Here is a 19,589-nt window from a genome sequence, read left to right as displayed (position 1 = left end):
TAATGATCTGGCCTGTGTGTGTGTGTGTGTGTGTGTGTGTGTGTGTGTGTGTGTACCTGTGCAGCTCCTCCTTGCTGTAGTGCAGTGAATCCTGCAGCTGTGTGTTTTCCTGGCTGCTGCGCTCCAGCCTCTCCTGCAGGCGGCTGTTGTCCTGCCTCAGAGCCTCACATTCCTTCCTGCTCTGCTCCAGCTTGGCCGTCCGCCTGGCCAGCGTCTCCCGCAGCTTCTCATTCTCCTTCTGCTTGTCTGGAGGAAATACAAATGTTGGAGGACCAGTGTTTGGCATGGGCAAACTTATCCGTGTGTATGTGTTCCAGACTATACATTGTGTGGACTCACTGTGAGGTGAGCCGGTGAGAAAAAGTGTGTTACCTCTAGAACCCAGGTTGAGCTGCTCCTTCAGGGACTGGTTCTGCCCCCATAGGAAGCGCACCTCGTTGGCCAGCTGACCCTGCTCCTCCGTGCCGTGGATGAAGATGTTGGTAGCTGCTGAACATATACACACACATATACACACTCTATCAGTCGATCAGCAAATAAGATAAGACCATAAGCACATAGAATAAGGGAAAGTAATTTTCATTCTGAGCAGAACATTTCAAAACTGAGGTATCAGCATATCGCTGCTGTCATGTGAAAACCTCTTTCAGACCTCTTGGGGTTAGGATTCCCTTTCAGAACCAATTGGATAATGTCAAAAAATGCATTGTCATCAAGCTAGAAACAAGGCTGTTTTTCATAGTTCGTGAAAAGCTGACATTGTGGAAATGCATGGACAATATGTAACAGATATCCTAACAATCACACTGACAGAGAGAGAATGAGACACAGCAAGAGAGAGAGAGAAAGAGAGAGAGAGAGAGAGAGAGGGGTTATGTGTGTACCTGGGTCTTTCTCCACCTCAGCCAGTCTCCTCTCCAGCTGTTCCCTGAGGCGGTCGTTGGTGCGGATGCTCTCCTCCAGGCGCTGCCGCAATGCTCGGATCTCTTGTAGATGCTCTGCCAGGAGGTCTAACAGAGAAACACACACACACAGCTAAGTCACATACTGACACTGTACATGTTCATTCAAACAGCAAATCCCCACAATGTTGCTACACCATGAACATACAATGCACATTACTGGCTTATAATCAATTAAGCATAGTGAATGTACTGAACCATGCCCTAGAAACAAATATAAAACAAACTTTGAAATCAATCTACCTCCGAATCGTATTTACCTGGATTCATAGTGCGAGGCAGTCCAGTAGTATCCTGGTGTGAGGCTGGGTGTCCCTCTCCGTTATGGGCTTCTATCTCAGGCTCTGACCCATCCCAGTCCTGGCTTTCATCCTGTCCCTGATGGTGGGAGCTGGTCTGGGCCATAATGGAACGATGCAGGTCCAGCTCGCTGCGCAGGGTAGCACTGAGTTCCTCACTGCTCCTCAGTTGTTCCTGCAGTCGCCCATTCTCCCTCTGCAGGCCCTGCAGTCTGCTGGCACTGTCCCTACGACCAGTAACACCTTCAGCCTCGGCTCCTCCTACAGGAGGGAATTGCTGCTGGACCGCAGCCTCCAAAGCTATTCCTGTCCCTTCAGTGGTATCTCTCTGGGCTATAAATGGAGTGGGAGACAACAGTGGTTACAGAAAATTAACACACAACACATGTCAACAACAGATATTCATCATACCCATGGGTTTATATTTAGTGACCTTCTTCAGTGCCCTTTTCCATCGTCTTTGTGAAAGACCATTCCGTTTCCCCTCTACATTCACTATTCCATTCTCTATATCCATAACCTTACACTAGGTCTTACTTTGACAAGGGTAGTTAGCCGTGGTAGATCAGAATGTCCTCCACTGCTATAGCCTAGCCTCCATGCTAACACAACTAGCTGCAGAACAAGCTGAACCTTTGTAAGTAGCCTTTCAACTGAGTGCACTAAGGGAAATGAGAGTTTAGGGCTGCAGCCCTCTGCAGGAGCTCACACATTGCCACAAGCGTAATCTGTCTCCGTAATAGCCTTCACTGTCTCCTCTCTGAGGGAAACACAATTTGAAGATTAAACCGGATAGGTGCCACTGAATAATGCAGCTTTAAGTGGAGGTGGATTGAAATTGGACACCTGTTCTGCCCTTGGCCAGCCCGCTTTGTCCTGTGGGACGCCTGACTGCAACAGAATAGATCTGAGTGGAAAATAAGTGCCATTACTAGCTGCTACTAGACTGGCCAGGCCCAAGAACAGGGATTCAGGCAATCTCAATGCCATACCACTAGGCCAGGGAAAGGGGAAAAAATATCCATTTTTAATGGAGGGAACTGAGGTAATCCCAGTGTGGCCAAAATAACCGGAGAGTCAAGTACACACTATACCTGGCTGGGCCCATCTTCTGGGATACTTAACACTATAATTGTACTTGGCTTTCACATCCATTCACAAATAGTTTGGGTAAATGCCATTATCAAGACATGTTGAACTATGTTTAAATCGTTGCATCTGAACATCTGTAGCATATTTGACAAAATCGGTAATGTTGGCCCAATCTAGGTGCTTACCATGAGCAGCAAGGTTGCCAGGTTGTGTGGTTGGGCTGTTGTGGAAGGAGGCAGAGGCCCTATCGAAGTGGTACAGATCAGAGTTGGAGCTGTGGTGGCTGCTGGCGCTCTGGCCTCTGAGCTGGCTCTGCATGCTCTGGATGAGACGGTTCTTCTCCTGCAGCTCCTTTGACAACCTGGTACACATGGAGGGGCGATTTGACATGTGAATAACTGCTTAGATAAACTCTAGCTGCCTGATGTGGGAGACTGAGCCATCTATCACATCATCTCTAAGAGTCTTGTAGAGCGAAACACAACATCAAACAGGGAAGATAATCACACAGTGGGACAGCTTGATGAATAGCACTCAAAAAGAAAGACTGAACGTTACAGGAGCCAAGAAAAATATCATGTTGAATGTCTTTATAGCCAGAGGGCTCGCAACTTTGAAGGAGAAACACCCAGTTTGAAAACATGAAAGAAGAGTTCACAGCAAACATCATGCTGTCCTCTTAGATCAAGCCCGGATGCCACTCACAGGTCCAACTGCTCCCTGGTGCATTCAGCCAGGTTGAGGTTTTGTTGGACGAGGAGGCTGAGGTGCTGCTGCAGCAGCTCTCTCTCGCCCTCTAGCTCCACACGCAGGTAATCTATTTCCTGCTGGATTCTAGCTGAGCTGTCTGGAAGATCACTGACGTTCTTATAGGAGAACAGCTCCTGCAATCCCTGCTGGAGCTCCCCAAGACTGGCCACACCAGTGACAATATGCAATAACATACATCATGATACAACATGTGAACAGAAATTTGAGACCCTGCTGAGGACATCCTCAACGTTTTGTGATCAACTTTGTAATCATCACTTGTAGTAGGGCTGCAACTAACAATTATTTTAATTGTCGATTAATCTGTCGATTATTTTCTCGATTAATCGATTAGTTGTTTGGTCTATAAAATGTCAGAAAATGGTGAAAAATGTCGGTCAGTGTTTCCCAAAGCCCAAGATGATGTCCTCAAATGTCTTGTTTTGTGAACAACCCAAAGATATTCAGTTTACTGTCATAGAGGAGTAAAGAAACCAGAAAATATTCACATTTAGGAAGCTGGAATCAGAGAATTTTGACTTATTTTTCTTAAAAAATTACTCAAACCGATTAATCGATTATCAAAATAGTTGGCGATTAATTTAATAGTTGACAACTAATCGATTAATCGATTAATCGTTGCAGCTCTAACTTGTAGGAAATCTATCCATTTGGCTCTTAAATGTGATCAGTTTAAAAAACATTCTCCAATGTGATCAAAACAAAACTGATGATTTTGTTGATTTGGTGGTTACAAACCATTCATCTCAAGTGATGATCGATGTCTCAAATATGATCCAAACTAAATGAATCAGATTTGTGTAAAAGCAATAAATATAGTCACAGTTTGATGTCAAGAACATTTTCAAAATTGGAGCCATCGTAAAAATGGTACTGATCATCCATGGTGCCATTTTTCTTTATGCCCCCAAAATGGGTTTTCATGTGTTCTTGTTGTACTGACCATTATAAGACTGAAAAAAATGTCTGTAGCTATATTTTTATGGCCAAGGGATACAATAGTGCTATGGAAAACATCATAAACTGTTCACATCATCACGTAATGGTGAACTCAATGATATTATTGTATCAATAATAGGGTTGCAAAATTCCGGGAATTTTCAAAGTTGGAAACTTTCCATGGGAATTAACGGGAATTTATGGGAATTAACGGGAATTTATGGGAATAAACGGGAATAAACCAGGAATTTACGGAATTGAAGGTGTGCTCTTAATAGGGAACTTAAATATAGTTGGGGAAAATATATTTTAGCATAATCCTGACTAAAACAACCAGATATCATGCAAGTACAGTTGAATATCTATGCTATTCCTCAATCACATGCACACATAGCACACTGCTTACTGCAGGGCTATTGAGACCACGCCCCCTACATGCACTGTGCATTCCTGTGCATTTTTGTTAATTTTTGAATGGGTTGGGTCGGGGGGATGAGTAATATTTAACTCAACATTCATGTTTTTGTTCTTCAATGAAAGAATTGATTGTTCAATAAAATATTTAACACTTGATAAAGTTCTACTTACAAATAAATCTGTTTTAATTGTATTATTTTGGATGGATGTCTGCTTATAACAAAACAAATATTTATGCTTGGATATGATACCTTTCCATTAAATTACCCTCAATTCCAAGTTAATTCCCATAAATTCCCATTAATTCCCATAAATTCCCATAAATTCCCATAAATTCCCATAATTCCCATGGAAAGTTTCCAATTTGGAATATTTCCAAAATTCCCCAGCTTAACTTCCCATGGAAATTTACCGGAAACTTTCCGGAAATTTACCGGAAATTTTCCACCCCTTTGCAACCCTAATCAATAAATACAATGAAATTGCAATTTTACGAGTACCACTAACACTGCCATTTCACTATCAATCAAGCATATGGGAAAATAGCGATGGCAGTTCTCTGAAAACCCATTTGCTAGGAATGGCAGGAATAAAGATTGCTACCACAGCTAATCAGCACCATTTTTGCAAGGGTTCCAATTCTGAAAATGTTCAGGGCAAGGAACTGTACACGTATACTAAATGTGGCATTTTTTTTTGGCCTATTGCTGGACTATGTTGCTTGACCTATGAAATTATAGTTAATTATAGTAGATAATTAAGTGTTGACTTTTGGTGTCAGAGTGTGTGAATTGTTTTTTTTATGCATGTCCTGATGTTCTAGAGACTCAACAGCCAGTCAAAGGATTGAGTAAGACAACACTGACCCAGTTATGGGCAATAAAACCTGAGTGTTTTGGTTGACATGAAAAAACAGGTCAGTTCATCTAATCCAGGACTGGGTAAGTGGGTCAACAGCAGGACACTATACAAAACAAACAATACATGGACCGCCCAGGGTAATAAGGCAATTGGGAAGCAGTAGAAGGGGGGAGGTCTTGAAAAGGGGCTCAAGGCAAGCATCAAAACAACTCTGAGATATCAGACGGCAACATAACCTGATTAAAGGAGACTCTTCCTACATAGCATTCAGCTTTTGGATACTGATCGCATAGTAGTACTGGGAGCTGGACTGGCCAATACTAGATACTACTGGTGCACCTCTAATTAACACAAAACAAATTTACCGCAAACAGCGGGCCATGTTAAATTAACAATAAACAATAAGCAACGGTGTAGTAAGAAAGGTTGAGACGTACCTTTGAGCCAGCTCCAGAGCCGCCGCATCGTCATTATCTAGATAAGCATCTCCTAGCAGACAGAGAAAAAGAGATTGTGAAGGAACTGTCTCTTAAAATCAGTTACAGCTCACTGCTCCTTTGTGCTCATGTCTCTCTCTGCCAGTGGCTACTGCTCTCTCTCATGTCTGTCTGTCTATCTCTTAAAGCGCTAAGAACTACTGAATGCTGAATGCTTTTTAAGAGCCATTAGATGCCTTAAGCTTATGGGGATTTTGTATTATTTAAGTTCTGCCAAGTCAAACATCAGTGATATCAAATGAGTAATTGTGTCTGTCTATGTTGTTGTTGTTCTGTTCAGCACCGTTTCTCAAAAGCCAAAGAATACAAATAACACCAAGACAACTTACCTTTGTCCAGCCGTCCCTCCAGCCTGTCCAGGATACTCAGGCTCTTGTCCAGCTGATCTTTGAGGACCTCCCCCATGTAGTAGTCTACATCACTGGCCTGCAGCAGATCCTTGAAGGCCCTGCTCAGCTCCTCCAGCTGCCGACGCTGCAGGGCTCCCAGCCCACGGCTCTCCTTGATCTGCTGCCTCAACTGTGACAGCTCCCTGGCCTGGGACTGCACCAGGGAGTCCAGTCTGTGGAGAAGACAGAATGAGGGCCGGGGGAGAATGGCAATAGTCAAGTTGATTTTCACATTGATTTTGCAACTTTCAGCGTCAAATAGTGTAATAGTGATAATGTAATAAAATAGAGTGTTGACCTAGCAGGTGAGGCAGAGCGGCTGCGCTGTTGGGCCTGCTGCAGCTGTTCACTCATGCTCCTGTTCAAAGTGCTCTCTCTTTCCAGCTCTGCACTCAGGTGGCTGGTCTTATTCTTCATCACCTGGTTCTCCCCCTCCTGTTCCTCTCTAAGCTCCCCACTTTTGTAGCTCCTCTCTTGGTTGCTGCCCTCCCTCTGTGTTCCCTCTTTGTCCCTGACCATGGAGGGGTCAGAGGTGGTGGTAACTAGGTCGCTGGATAGGGAGTTCCTGCGCAGGAAGCTTTGCATTTGGAGGATGACTCTGGTCTGGCTTTCCAGCTGGACCTTCAGCTCTCTGACTTGGGCCTGGAGTTGAAGTGGATCCTCAGACACACCATAGTCTTCATAGGCCTGTAGGCTTTTCAGACTCACCTGGCAATAGACAGGGGAAGGTTAGTAAAATGCTAATATCAGTGTCCACTGATATTCTGGATTGCGCAATTTTCACAGCAAATTCTTGTTGAATGGAATTTAATTGAAAGCATATTGATTTTTTTCCATTTGGTTGAACATTAAAATGGATAGATGTGTTTACCTTAGGTGAGCTGAGAGCAGGAGAGCTGGGGTAGGAAGTGCTGCAAGTTGTGTCCAGGTTCTCCGTAGAGGAGAAGGTGGCCTGCTCCTGTTTTAACAGGGAAGGCAGGCTGGACACACTGCCACTGGGCTGCACACCAACCTCGAGATCTAGCAACACAAATGACAGAAACAACAGTCAAATGGGGAAAAGAAAAACATGATATCTTGTGGAAATTTAAAGGTGATAGTGCCATAGGTGGAAAAAAAAAAATTGAAATACAGTTGAGCTGTGGAATAAGACAAGGGAAGTGAAAAGTTATGGAGTGTTGGAAAGCCATTGCCAAACAGAGTGGAAACATGCAAGAAACAGTCAACGCAGCATACTGACAGCCTGTTCAGATTTGTCAGCAGCGCCAGGAAATCCCATATTAAAACCAGAAGAGAGACTGTGTGGTTATGAGACCCAAACAGCAAACTGAAGATAACAGACAGTGGTACAGTTGCCTTTGTTCATTCCTCATGCAGACACATGGAGATAATCTATCCACAATTAAGATTAGTGCCCAGTCAGCAGACATGCAGAGTCTGTCCAGAAGCCATCTACCTGTGCTACTGCTTTCTTCCCTATCGTTCTCACTCTTGCCACTGGTTTCGTAACCCAGGTCCTGCAAATCCACCTGCACGCACTTGTCATCCTGCTCCAGAGCCGGCACTGGAGGCAATATATGTCGGGTTAGGAAGAGATACTTGTAACACATTAAGTATGTCCTCCATCTCTCTCTTTCATCATGTTACTGGTCAGTTTGTCATATTTATCCAGATAATATGACAAAGGGGTTTAACATTACACAAAGAGGGATTTAGAATTTGCTTTCATGCCATCAATTGCACAGATCCTACTTAATTTCTGCTTTCAATACAAAATTATTAGATCAAAATTGACTCGCTATCATGCACAACATATCCGCACATGCTGAAGCACAGATGCAAACATCAGCAAGTGTTGCCTTACCTTTCTGTGCAGTTTCATGGGAGGGTTTCTTGGATGAGTTCTGCAGGGCAATAATGGATTGAGCAGTGGCCAGTTTCTCCTCCAGGCTCTTACAGGCTCTCTTCTTCTCCCTCAGTGCCTTCTGGAGAGTCTCCAATTGGGCCTGAGCACTCTGTGGTAATCCCTTGGCATCCTGCCCTCTCCTTTGGGCCTCGCTCTCCTCTCTGCAGGCCCTCTCCTCCTGTAGAGAAGTCTGGAGTTCAGAAATCCTCTGGGAGTGATCACCGAAGGCCTTGTGGAGGAGGCAGAGGTTGTGATGGAGCGCTTGGTGAAGTCGTCCCTTGGTTCCAGCCCAAGCAGTGGACTGAGTGCTGGGGGCTTTGGTGGTTGGCTGGGTGGGTTCGGTCTGGCCTCCCAGCTCCTCCCTCTCTTGCAAGGCTCTCTGAAGCCTGTCTAAATGCTGCTGCAGGTCAAGACTGGTCTGAGCTGATCTACCAGAGGTAGAGGTGCTAGTATTGGTACAGTGCGCTGTCAGAGAGGCGATGGCAGACTCTGCTGCACTAAGGCAGTCAGTTAGACACTTGGTCATCTCCTTCTGACTTAAACTGATATTACCAGAACTTCCCATTTTCCCATAATGTCCCTGTGACTCCTCTTTTTTCAGTGACTTACCATCCTGGCTAGTGCTAGAATTGTTGTGGCCACGTTGTGCAGCAACAGCCTCTGCAGCCCTCAGCTTTTCCTGCAGCTCTGCGTTAAGCCTATTCTGCTCCCACAGTGCCTCCTGCAAGGAGTCTGCATGTCGCTGCAGCTCCGGGAGAGGGCCCCTGGGACCTCCCAAGACCCCTCCTGGGCTCTTTCTATCTAATGATGCATTCATCTGCTGTATGGCGGTCTCTAACTTCAAACATAGCTCACCGATGTCTGCACTGTTCTCTGGGGTATCAGAGGAGGACAAAGAAGCAGTGAGGGAGGAGATAGCTTTCTCAGCCATGTTCAAAAACTCTATAAGCTGGCTGTTGAGCTTCTCCTTCTCCTGTAGAGCCTTCTGCAGTTCAATGCATCTGCTCTGGAGGGCAGCATCTGAGCCCACATTGCCAGAACCTGTACACAAACTGGAGTGTGACCCAAGTCCACCCTGGCTGTCCAGGTTGCAGGCAGTCAGGTAAGCAATGGTGGATTCTGCAGCCTGTAAGGCCTCCACGTACTGGTGATTAAGCAGGTCCTTCTCCTGGAGCTGTGCATGGAGATCCTCCCAATCAGCAAGCTGCTCCTCTAGCTTGTTGATCAGAGCCTCCTTCTCCTGGCACTCCTGGTGGAGCAGCTCCAACTGGGTAAAGAGAGGGGAGTCTGCCTGGGCCTGGTCCAGAGTCTGTCTGGCTTCGGAGCCCTTGTCAGATCCCACTGGACTGCCGCTGCGACGGGCATATCTGGGGGTGGAACAAGGGGAAGTGCTGTACTGGGGTGACCTGGGGGAGTCAGAGTCTGCAGGCGAGTGCCGGTCAGACCCATACACATGGTCCAAATGTAGGTGCTGAAGTGCATCAGTTTTCAGATGGTCAGAGCCCTGCCCTGTCTGCTGGCCCACAGACTGCCTGCTACTGCTAGCTTCCATTCTCAGCCTCACAGGGACTGGAAGGCGAGATCTGACACCTGCCTACAACAGAAAAAAGAGAAGGATAAAGATAAAACTTACACTTTCTACAAAGAGCAATGTTGTGTTTCTTTCTATTGCAATCACAACGCAAAGCTTACCCTGTGCCTTGTGATGTGCTGGTTTGTGCTCTTGCTGTGTGACTGGCCTTTAGTTTGTTGACTCTCCATCTCCTGGGCCATGCTGACAATTAGCTCTGTGGTGACATGGGTCTCCCCGTCCGACGCATCCCCAGAGGTCCTCCCTAACTGCTCCTTCAACAGCCTGATGACCTTATAGTGACCTTTTGCTTCTGCCCTCAGTCTCTCCACAGTCTTTCTCAGTTCAGCCTGTCCATCGCTGCTGTCCCCTGAGGTGTCTGTGCTCTCTTTCTCTTTAGACTCAGTAGATTTTTCTTCCTTCAGGAGACCCCGCAGCTCCCCATTCTCCGACCTGAGTCTGAGCAGCTCCTCTCTGTAGCAAGGGAAAACTGGTCTGTTCACTGTTCAGGCTGACTGACTTTTAGGTTATAATGAAAATAAGAGTAGGAGCTGGATACTGTTGAACAAAAGCAACACTTGTCTGACTCACCTGAGGTGGGAGACTGATGTGGCCCCACAATCAGCTAGAAGGGACTTGAGTGCCATCCAGTCTGTGTTCCTATCCCCAAAATCTCTCTTGCCATTGTCCAAGGTGTCACTGCCAGGCTGCGCATGCTCTCCAGTCTGGCCATGGCCACTGTTTATACTTACATCACCAAACAGGTTTCCAGACACCATCTAAAAGGGAGATGTTAAAAAAACAAATTGGTTTATGTTACATGAAGCTTGGGAATTCACCATTTTGTTCCCTTGACTTGAAAAGATTAAAAATAAATAAAAAATTAAATAGTGTTTGGAGTACCAATCCCATAGACGATCACCCATTTCATACCTGTCCCAGTTTGATGTCTGTCTGGCTCTCTTTATCCTGACCAGGGCGGTGCATCCTGTTACTGTGGGCCGAAGCCTGCTCCTCCTGCCTCTTCTCTAGCTGCTAGAGTAATGGGATGGGAGGCGAGTGTGACACACATGGCTTGATAAAAGAAAATTTAATGAGGGAACAGAATCCATAAAAGGCACTGCACAGCAACAGCAGAATGGCATGACGTGTCTAATGTGGCATGGAAAGAGAGACCATTTCATGGGACAAAGAGATAAGAAAAGAGGGACTGATTAGGAAAGGTGAAGGAAAGAAAGAAAGATATTTTCTGCTACAGACAAAAAATGCACTGGTTAGAGAAATAACACATATAGTACCACAGAGAAAAGAGACATTAGTAGGAGACAGAACAAGCTAACCAGAGCAGAGGTGAAGACTTAGGTTCAAAGGTTCAGAGGTTAGAAAGGAGGAAATATAGAAGGATGTCGGATAATGACTGAGAAATGATTTTAAGTATTTGCTACATATGGGAATGCAAAAATACCAAAGATAAATCAAAGAAAGATACCGTTTATTCTAAGATTTTAAGTACAACCTCTTCCATCTGCGGAGGTATTTTATGGCCCCTAACCTGTTTCCAAGGGCTAGTGCTGGCCAGGTTTCGGTCATCCTTGCTAGAAGTGTCATGATCTGACCCCTCCAACAGCAACAACCTTCTCTGCAGCTCCCCATTCAGAGCCTGCTGTCGGCTAACACAGTCCTGCAGCTCCATCACCTAAGGCACAGAAGGGCTAACATTATCCATTCATATCATCTTTCTCCTAGAAAGATTTTGATGACAGATTCCGCTAAATAATAAAAGCGATACCTATTGTTAAGCAATTTTATATGAGGCTATAATGTAAGGTATTGACGTAAGGTAGAGACAATTCTATTTATAAGTTAATTTCCAACAGATTTGCTAGTTTGGAAAGGAACTCACCTTCTGCCTGAGCTCCTGTGCAGAGAGTTGAGACAAGCCCTCTCCCAGCTCCTCTCCCACACAGATGCTCATGTAGGAAGTCTGATCTCCTATGAAACTCAAAGTGTCACCTGAAGCACAGAAAACAGAGTTAGAGCAACACACCAAAGTAAAAATATTATCATCTATCAAAACTCTTAGCATTTTGAAGGTAAAATGCATGATTTGAGGAACCTTGCAGGATTGCATTTGGGTGTTAAGATCCAGTGTGTGTTATTCTGTTTTACCACTTTCGCTGGTTCCTCCCACCCCTCCTCCGCGGTTCTGGATGGCTCCCAGCCGGGCCTGCAGAGAGGTATTCCAGCGCTGGGCATCCTCAAGCTGATGCCTCATGCTCTCTAGCTCTTTGGGATCAACTTGATCCATACCTGAACAGATATGCAGAGGGTTACACAGAGAAATGTCTCTGGAGTGACAGACCATGCATTTAGAAGTGCATATACTACCCTTTGCATATGTGACCCCTGTTTTTATATGTGTGAAAAAGTGTTGCAGTATGTCTAATCGACCGTCTTTCACATTCAGACGCACAAATTTTTAACTGCACGCAGTATGATATATGAACATTTAAGTTATTATAATGTATATACACAGACACACGCATATTATATATATTATGATTAACCAAGACATGAGGTAAGAGAAGTGAATCAGACTGTACATTCTTTCCAAAACCAGCCTTTACAATTAGCTCATTAGTGCATGATGCTCTGGTCTGCATGAAGTGTGTGTAGAACAAGCACATAATTTGTGATAAGCTGTGGACAGCTTGGCGCTTGGGGAAGCCAGCATGCATGAAAAAATGGCAGTGCTAAATTGACTCCATTGGGATTACAACCCAGGATCTCTGGTGTGGCAATTTAACCTATGCTTTACCAACCGAGCTAAACTCTGAGTCAACCAGGCTCGTAGAGTGTTTATAGCTGTGTCCCGCAATGGCACATGCGCAATAGTGTTTTTTGTCATTTTTGAGACCGACCGACTGACAGACAGAACGACTTATGCTACCTTCTGGCAGCAGCTAAAAAAAAAAAAAAGAGCTCTCTCCCTTTATAATTGGCTATATCCATCCTCTGTTATCTGAGCAACTGTGAGTGCGAGCCATGGGCCTCTTACTTACAGATGACCTATTTATACACCTGACTCACTTTAGACTAGGGCCGGGGATGAGGATGCACTTCTCATACAGACACGGGCATGCGCACACATGCATGTGGGTGGGCACCCAGGAGCAGGCTCACAGCTGAAGTGATTTGGCTTAGACAGCTACATGTGCACACACTGACTCTTGCAATCAGTCTCAATGGTGCTACGCTCGGACATCACACTACTGGCATCTACTCTTGTGTGCTTTTGGTTCTGAAGCAGTGATGGTGTTACATCAACAGTGCGTGAATTATATGAAGTCATATGATTATGAACTTGGGACTTTTTCCATGGCAACCCTTTTAATGAAGGGGACTGAGGGAATAGGGTTATTTTCTATGTGAAGTCAGCATGTATATATGAAATTGAGTTCAAATGGATTGCAATTTATTTCAGGAGAACCACAGATTTGCATTTCTGTATCTACTTTCTTCAGAAGATAGTATAAGAGCCTTCAATACCTTTCTCTAGTTGTTATATAATGACATACTTATGTGATTACATCTAATTCATGAGACAGATGGTTGCATGGGTTGGATTAATAACCAATGGGGTGTTAGAGAGGTGATGCAATCGACAGACAACCAAATCTTTTAATGGACAGTCAAATCAAGCAGACAGAATGTTAAAAGTGAGAGACAGAAAGACAGGCAAACAGCAGCATTTATTCACTTTTTTTTTTTTAAATAAAGGACAGATGAAGTGAGAAACAGTTTGGGTAGATGTGAAATCAAATCACACATACAGTAACAATGAAAGTGAAGAGCGACGCTGATATGGACTAATACATGCAGATGAACAGGTGATGATGTAAAGAGCAGTGAACAGAAAGAGCACAAACAAGGATGAGGAGGGAAAGGACCAGGTGTGCATGCTGAACAAAGCGACTGATAAAGAGGGGATATGAGCTTGTTAGTGGGAAATATTATTGGAGCACACACATTGGACAATGAATACAGTTTGTGTACAGTGTGTGTGTGTGTGTGTGTGCGCGTGTGCGTGTGTGTGTGTTCCCTTTTGGTACTGGTCCTAGGCTATGGATATACTTCATCCTGAACTATAGTTTATTGACTCTTCTACTAATTTAAGGTTATAAATAGCCCTTTCAGTCCCTATCCTCCTCTACATCCCAGTGTGTTTTCACCGCACCTTCTCCGAGTTGGGCTCTGTGTATCTCTCTCTCCAAGTCGTCCCTTAACTCTTCGTTGGTTTTAATGCCCTCCTCTAGTTGCTGCCTGAGGAGCTGCACTGCTGTCAGCTCCAGCTGCAGGGCATGGAGACGCTGGGCACTGCAAAACACACACACACACACACACAAACAGAAAGACACAGTAAGGCTTGTTTACTCTCCTTCTCAACCTAAATTCCTTATCAATGTCATCAAATAAATTAAATAATAATCTTTTCATTTTCAGTAATCCATAGCACTAACATATCCCCTCCCCTACCTGTCCTGCTCCTTGACGGTCCTGACCAGGCTGGAGTAGAGCTGTTGCTCGGCCCTAAGCGCTCTGTTCAGGGCCTCATGCTCCTCCTGCAAGCCTGTAAGGTTCGGCAAAGCCTGGGAAGAGACGAGAGAGGAAAGAGCATTAATATTAAGTGTAATAAATGTTGTTTCCTGATGTTTCATTCAGCAGAATGGTTAGAAAGGTTTTTAATGTACTTCTTGTTGGCTGTCGCCACCAATGATGGTTCTCTCTCTCTGAGGTAGGCCAGGGAGTGATCTCTCCACCCCTGCCCCAGAGGCCTGATCCTGGGTATGGCCAGTCTGACTGTCCCCTCTCTGGCCAAGACGCTGGTGGAGGACCTGCCCAGAGGCATACAAAACACAAGTCCTAAGTACTAAGACTGCTAAAGAAGAGGCCACCAAGTTCAAGTGTGGTGAGAGGTAAAGCTCCTTATTCAAAGCCAATGTGTGTCTCCATGTCTGACAAGAGTGCGACTATGTGAAAGGGTAATGCCTTACGTTGATAATCTCATCCTTGGTCTCCAGAGTGGTGGTCAGGGACTCTATATTAGCAGCCTGGCCTTCATTGCGTCCCTCCAGCTCAGTTAACACTGACTGTAGCTCTGCCAGTGAAATCTGGATATAGAGGAAATAAGTTGGGGGATAACACAAAAAGAAAATGTCAGCAACAGTGTCCCAATTATGGAGATGAGAAAAAAAATGCACATTATTTGCTGACCTTCAGTTCATTCTCCCTCTTCAGTGCTTTGTTCAGCGCCTCGGTTTTCTGTGCTAGCTCCTTCTTCAGAATGACGGCTGTTTTCTTGGTGAGTGGAACGTTCTCCAAGTTATCTTCACTGTTCCTCCTGGACAGCTCAGCTTCAGGGTGCACAAAACAGAATCAAATGTAGGACCGACAGGTACTCTCACTTATTAGAAATATCCACTTAAAAGGGCCTTAGACCTAGATGCCTCACCTTCCCTTTCTTCCAGCCTCTCCTGCATGATCTGGATGGTATGTCTGAGCTCCAGCACATGCTCTGGCTCCTCCTTCTGCCTCATCTCAGCAAGGAACTGGTCTCTCTCCTGACCACGCTCCAGAAGCTTCTGCAAAATTACAATGAAGCGGACAAGTTAGCACATACAGACATATTCAACTGACCACCACAAATTCTGTCAAGACATCTGTCAGCCGAATTGCAAAAGTCAAAACACGTTTCAGATAAACCTCCAAGTAATTTGAAGTCGGAATGGAGGCAAGGAGTATTTGTTACACCCCTCTGGAGTTTTGGTACCCTTGTCTTGTTATGCTTGTCAGTCAAGCGTGTTTTCCAGCTGAGTGACTGCATTGTATCCCAGAGGAACCTACGTTGATTAGGCTGTCCTTTTCCGCCAGCAGGGCTCGGAGCTGAGCAGTCTCTAGATAACCCTCCTGGGCTGCTGTGGAGGTGTGTTTCTCCGCGGCAGCAAGCTGCTGCTGTCTGTCACACAGCTGCTTCCTCAGTTCCTGGATCTCCTGGGTGTTCTCAGACAGCATGCGGTTGTAGTGCTCTGCAGACTCCTAGGGAGACAAAAGAACAGATGAAAGTAATGAGAGGCTGACTGAGTACATTTAGTTGGAGTTGGAGAGAAAAATAACAGGGTGAAGTGAAGTGAGTGTCAGTTTTGTAAATATATTTTCTACATCTGTAAATTGAATATATTTAATTAGGTAAATCGTTTTTTACAACGCAAATCTGCCCACTTTCTGCACGGCCTTCTGTAGAACTGGATTTAAAAAAAAGGGTAATGCAGCACACTGCTTCCAATGCTTGCACATAAAGCAGTGTGCAGCATTCTCCTTTTTTAATCCTGTGGCGTGTGTGTCTGTGAGTGTGAGCCGGAAACGTGATTTGATAATTAAGTGTTGACCTTAAGAAGTTGGTCCTTGCTGCTAATGGTGGCCAACAGTCCTTCCACAGCACTGTCATTGTCAGCGACCAGCCTCTCCCTGGCCTTTACAGCCTCAGCCAGCATTGCCTCTGTCACCTTTAACCTCTGGCCCATCTGCTCGGCCAGGTCACGGGCCTGGGTTTGTGACTGGCTCAGCATTGCTCCAGCCATTTCCTATAAACAGAGGGTGGTGGAGTAACAGTTATAAAGAAATATCTAACTATAAAGTATTTTTACAGGGTAGAGGCCTAGATCAGACTGGTAAAAAGCATAGTGTTTGTAGCTGAAGATATAGTAGAGGATGTGAGTGGGTGAATACACTTCTCATCTAACCTCCATATCCTTCGTCTTGCCCTGCAGTGAGAGCTGTAGCTGGCTAATGATGGAGTCCTTCTCCCTCAGGGATCTGTTCAGGTTATCCTCCACATCCTGCTTGGCTCTCTGCAGATTCTTTAACGTGTTGGCAAGGTGCTGTAGCTCCACATCCTTCTCCTTGATCAGACTGTCAAAACTCTGGAATGAGAGAGAAAGAGAAATGGCCGAGTAATTTCCAGACAGATGCATCTGACAGAAATTCATCCTCCCGAGAACAAGTCCGTTACTGGACAAGACAAATTACTTGTCTCAGTGTCTATGCTTTACCCAGAATCTGTTTAATCTAACTTCAATCTGATCTAAACAAATACATTTTTACTGATCAAACATGGTGATAGCCCCTCACATTAATGGTTTCCTCGTTGTGCGAGAGCAGGTTATTGAGTCTCTCCAGGTCTCTCTCCTTCTCCCTCAGAGATAGCTGCAGCTGGTGTATCTCATTGTCCTTCTCCTCAATGGCAGCAAACTTCTCATCCAACGCTTGCTGTGGGAGAACAAAAAGAAGGTCAGCATCAAGAGACTCTCACAGTAGTCCTTATGAGAGAAGATGATCACAAGTGTGAGATGAGATGACACAGCAGCTAGGAGGAAGGCATACCTCCAGAGCCTTCTCTTTCTCTTTCAGTCGTTCCCGGAGCTTGGAAAGCATGTTATCGCTTCCTGGGCTTCTGCTATGCTCAAAGTCTCTGGCCATGTTCATGTACTCCTGCGGAAAATGGAGAAAAAGGATGTTAAAAAAAAAAAACATGTAGTGCCCAGAGGTAGTCGAGTGGTTAAGGCCGAGGCTACACATCCCCCCTGCTGGCCTAGGATCAAATCCCATCAGAACTTTCTTTGCTGTGTCTCTGTCTCAGCTTTCATTTAGTGGTTTACCTAGTATAGTCGGTTATAACTCAGATTAGAATCTATCTGTATGCTACATTTTCATGTGAAGCTGTGTCACCTGCAGCTGCTGCTCCTTATCGGCCAGGCTGGAGGTGAGGCGCTGGATGGTGACCTCGTGGGCCTGCAGTTTTCTTTTGGTTTGGTCAAGCAGTTCCTGGTACTGCTGCTCCAAAGCACTCTCCCTGTCCCCAATCTGCCCACTCAGCTTCTTCAGCTGATTGTGCAGATCCTGGAGGGGGAAAATGATAATACTGTTAGACAGAAGTTGATATTTTAATGGGGATAGATATCAGAGAAAAGGTTTGGAATGACTGATGGGTTTTCTTCTGAAGCTACTAACACATAAGAAAGTTTTATTGCAAATATTCACTTGGTCAAGTATCATTGATAGCTTCCAGCTGCCTTACATTCAGGGCTTTGTCTCCTTTCTTCTTCTGCTGTTGCAGATCCTCCAGTTCAACCTCCAGTTGGTCCTTTGCCTGCTGCAAGTCAGCCAGCTCCTGCTCCCTCCTGGCCAGGGAACGCTGCAGCTTCTGGGCTTCCAGCACCTTGGTATGGTGTTCCCCCTGGAGTTGGGCCAGCTCTGCTTGCTTTTCCATCAATAGGGTCTGGTGCTCCTCTGCCCCCTGAGGGAGGCGTCAAGATATATGTAGATGTCAAGATATGCATAAAATTACTTTGTTTTCTTCAATGACCGTTCTAAGGGATTCTGACTTTCTGCAAGCAAAATAATGTATGGATGTATGGACACACTCAAAGAGTTAGGATTAGCATCTAGCATACAGTTACACTGGCATACAGAATGTGCAGGTGACTTGCCTGGTATTTCTGCAGTTGGGCTTTGTGTGCTGCCTCTCTAGCCTTGGCCAAAGCCTCGTCCCTGTCCTCAATCTCATGGGACAGCTCTGAAATCTGCGCAACACCGAGAAAGATAGACGGGTTAGTGTGAGAGTATTACATAACACAGAATAATAGTGAAGGCAGAGTAGGGTCATGCCTTATCACAGTAAACATTATTTGCTGCAGTGGCAAATCAAACTGCAGCCTAGGTTATTGTCTAAATTGTTCTACCGTCAACAATAAGTGAAATTAGTTATGTTGTTTCAACCTCACCTCTTTTTCCTTTTCTCTGAGGACTTGAGTGAGCCCCTGGATGGTTTTGTCTCGTTTCAGAGCATTTTTCTTCTCAGAGATGATCTCATTCTCGTTCTCCTCCAACTTCCCAGACAGGGTCTGTTTTAATAAGTTAGTGAGCTCATACTTAGCAACTCTTCAATCAAACATAGTTTAAATACAATAAAAACAGTAATTTTTTTTTCTCCATGTACCTTGTTCTGGTTCTGGGCATCCTCCAGTGCTTTTGTCAAGTTCTCATTGGTGCTTTTTGCCTGGGTGAGCTCATCATTCAGCAGCTTATTGTTGGACTCCAATCGGCTAACCTCACTCTGCTTCTTAGCACAACCACAGAATAAATAAAAAAGAAAAGAATAAAAATCATTAGCATCTTATAAATATCAGCAAGTATGTTTAGTGACACAGCTTTCATCTGTCATGGCTCATTAGGGGCCCTACAGTGGTTTTATCCTCCTGGGGTGACTGAACAGGACTACCTCCAATCTGACAGGAGTATATTCATCGTCAAATTCCTCAGTAAGGTCATGCAGGGACTTCCACTCTGCCTCTCTGTGTCTGCGCTTAGCCTTGGGGTTGAGATGGCCCGCAATAGACCTCTTCAGGATAGGGATGCGGCTCTCTGGAGGGGCAGGGACTTGCCGTTTGGAGATGCAGCGCAGGAGCTGGATCAGGTCAGAGATTACAGAAGGCTGACCTGAGGATCTGCGGAGCAGGGCTTTAGCCTGAACCTTTCCTGCTGGTTCATGAGTGACACTCTCTCTGGCAGCAAACACCTTTGGCTCTCTGAGCTTTCGTTTGGGTGGAAGGTCTAGAGCGGTGTCAGAGGCAAAGTCTCGATTGAGGGAGTGCAGGGATGTGGAGCGACCTTTGAACCCAGGGCTAGACAATGTGCCCTTACGGTAGACCAGGTCAAGGTACATGCTCTGGGAGCAGTGGCGTGTACCTCGGAGACCAGTGTTCTTCACAAGGCCTTCCAGCCCGGTCCCTGATCCAAACGTGGGCCTCCTGAGGCTCAAGCGCCCTGG

The 19,589-nt window shown here is 45.3% G+C and overlaps 1 protein-coding gene across 1 annotated transcript in view; it reads right to left on the bottom strand.

The window, feature by feature from the left end:
* Positions 1–19,589, bottom strand: part of cdk5rap2 (CDK5 regulatory subunit associated protein 2) — a 41,626-nt gene that overhangs the window by 4,560 nt on the left and 17,477 nt on the right. The window contains exons 10-44 of the mRNA XM_071515323.1: positions 19,041–19,226; positions 18,759–18,878; positions 18,544–18,663; positions 18,250–18,342; positions 17,838–18,056; positions 17,489–17,659; positions 17,144–17,251; positions 16,892–17,029; positions 16,504–16,683; positions 16,150–16,344; positions 15,608–15,799; positions 15,216–15,345; positions 14,978–15,117; positions 14,758–14,874; positions 14,455–14,598; positions 14,240–14,352; positions 13,941–14,080; positions 11,873–12,013; positions 11,607–11,716; positions 11,256–11,399; positions 10,637–10,738; positions 10,295–10,482; positions 9,826–10,177; positions 8,092–9,727; positions 7,684–7,791; positions 7,099–7,247; positions 6,526–6,935; positions 6,168–6,400; positions 5,779–5,830; positions 3,059–3,265; positions 2,504–2,714; positions 1,223–1,538; positions 885–1,010; positions 373–486; positions 57–246 (exon numbers count right to left, since the gene is read on the bottom strand). Of these exons, the coding sequence (XP_071371424.1) occupies positions 57–246; positions 373–486; positions 885–1,010; positions 1,223–1,538; positions 2,504–2,714; positions 3,059–3,265; positions 5,779–5,830; positions 6,168–6,400; positions 6,526–6,935; positions 7,099–7,247; positions 7,684–7,791; positions 8,092–9,727; positions 9,826–10,177; positions 10,295–10,482; positions 10,637–10,738; positions 11,256–11,399; positions 11,607–11,716; positions 11,873–12,013; positions 13,941–14,080; positions 14,240–14,352; positions 14,455–14,598; positions 14,758–14,874; positions 14,978–15,117; positions 15,216–15,345; positions 15,608–15,799; positions 16,150–16,344; positions 16,504–16,683; positions 16,892–17,029; positions 17,144–17,251; positions 17,489–17,659; positions 17,838–18,056; positions 18,250–18,342; positions 18,544–18,663; positions 18,759–18,878; positions 19,041–19,226 (7,295 nt within the window). The remainder of the gene's footprint in view (positions 1–56; positions 247–372; positions 487–884; positions 1,011–1,222; positions 1,539–2,503; positions 2,715–3,058; positions 3,266–5,778; positions 5,831–6,167; positions 6,401–6,525; positions 6,936–7,098; positions 7,248–7,683; positions 7,792–8,091; positions 9,728–9,825; positions 10,178–10,294; positions 10,483–10,636; positions 10,739–11,255; positions 11,400–11,606; positions 11,717–11,872; positions 12,014–13,940; positions 14,081–14,239; positions 14,353–14,454; positions 14,599–14,757; positions 14,875–14,977; positions 15,118–15,215; positions 15,346–15,607; positions 15,800–16,149; positions 16,345–16,503; positions 16,684–16,891; positions 17,030–17,143; positions 17,252–17,488; positions 17,660–17,837; positions 18,057–18,249; positions 18,343–18,543; positions 18,664–18,758; positions 18,879–19,040; positions 19,227–19,589) is intronic.

Source organism: Centroberyx affinis, unplaced genomic scaffold (genome assembly GCF_046629955.1).
Source record: "Centroberyx affinis isolate AG114_WGS23_722 - 3 ecotype Tasmania unplaced genomic scaffold, CSIRO-AGI_Caff_v1 ptg000338l_1, whole genome shotgun sequence".
In the NCBI taxonomy this organism is placed as follows: Eukaryota; Metazoa; Chordata; class Actinopteri; order Beryciformes; family Berycidae; genus Centroberyx; species Centroberyx affinis.
Note: the sequence above shows the minus strand (reverse complement) of the source record. Positions and strands in the feature narration are given on the sequence as shown.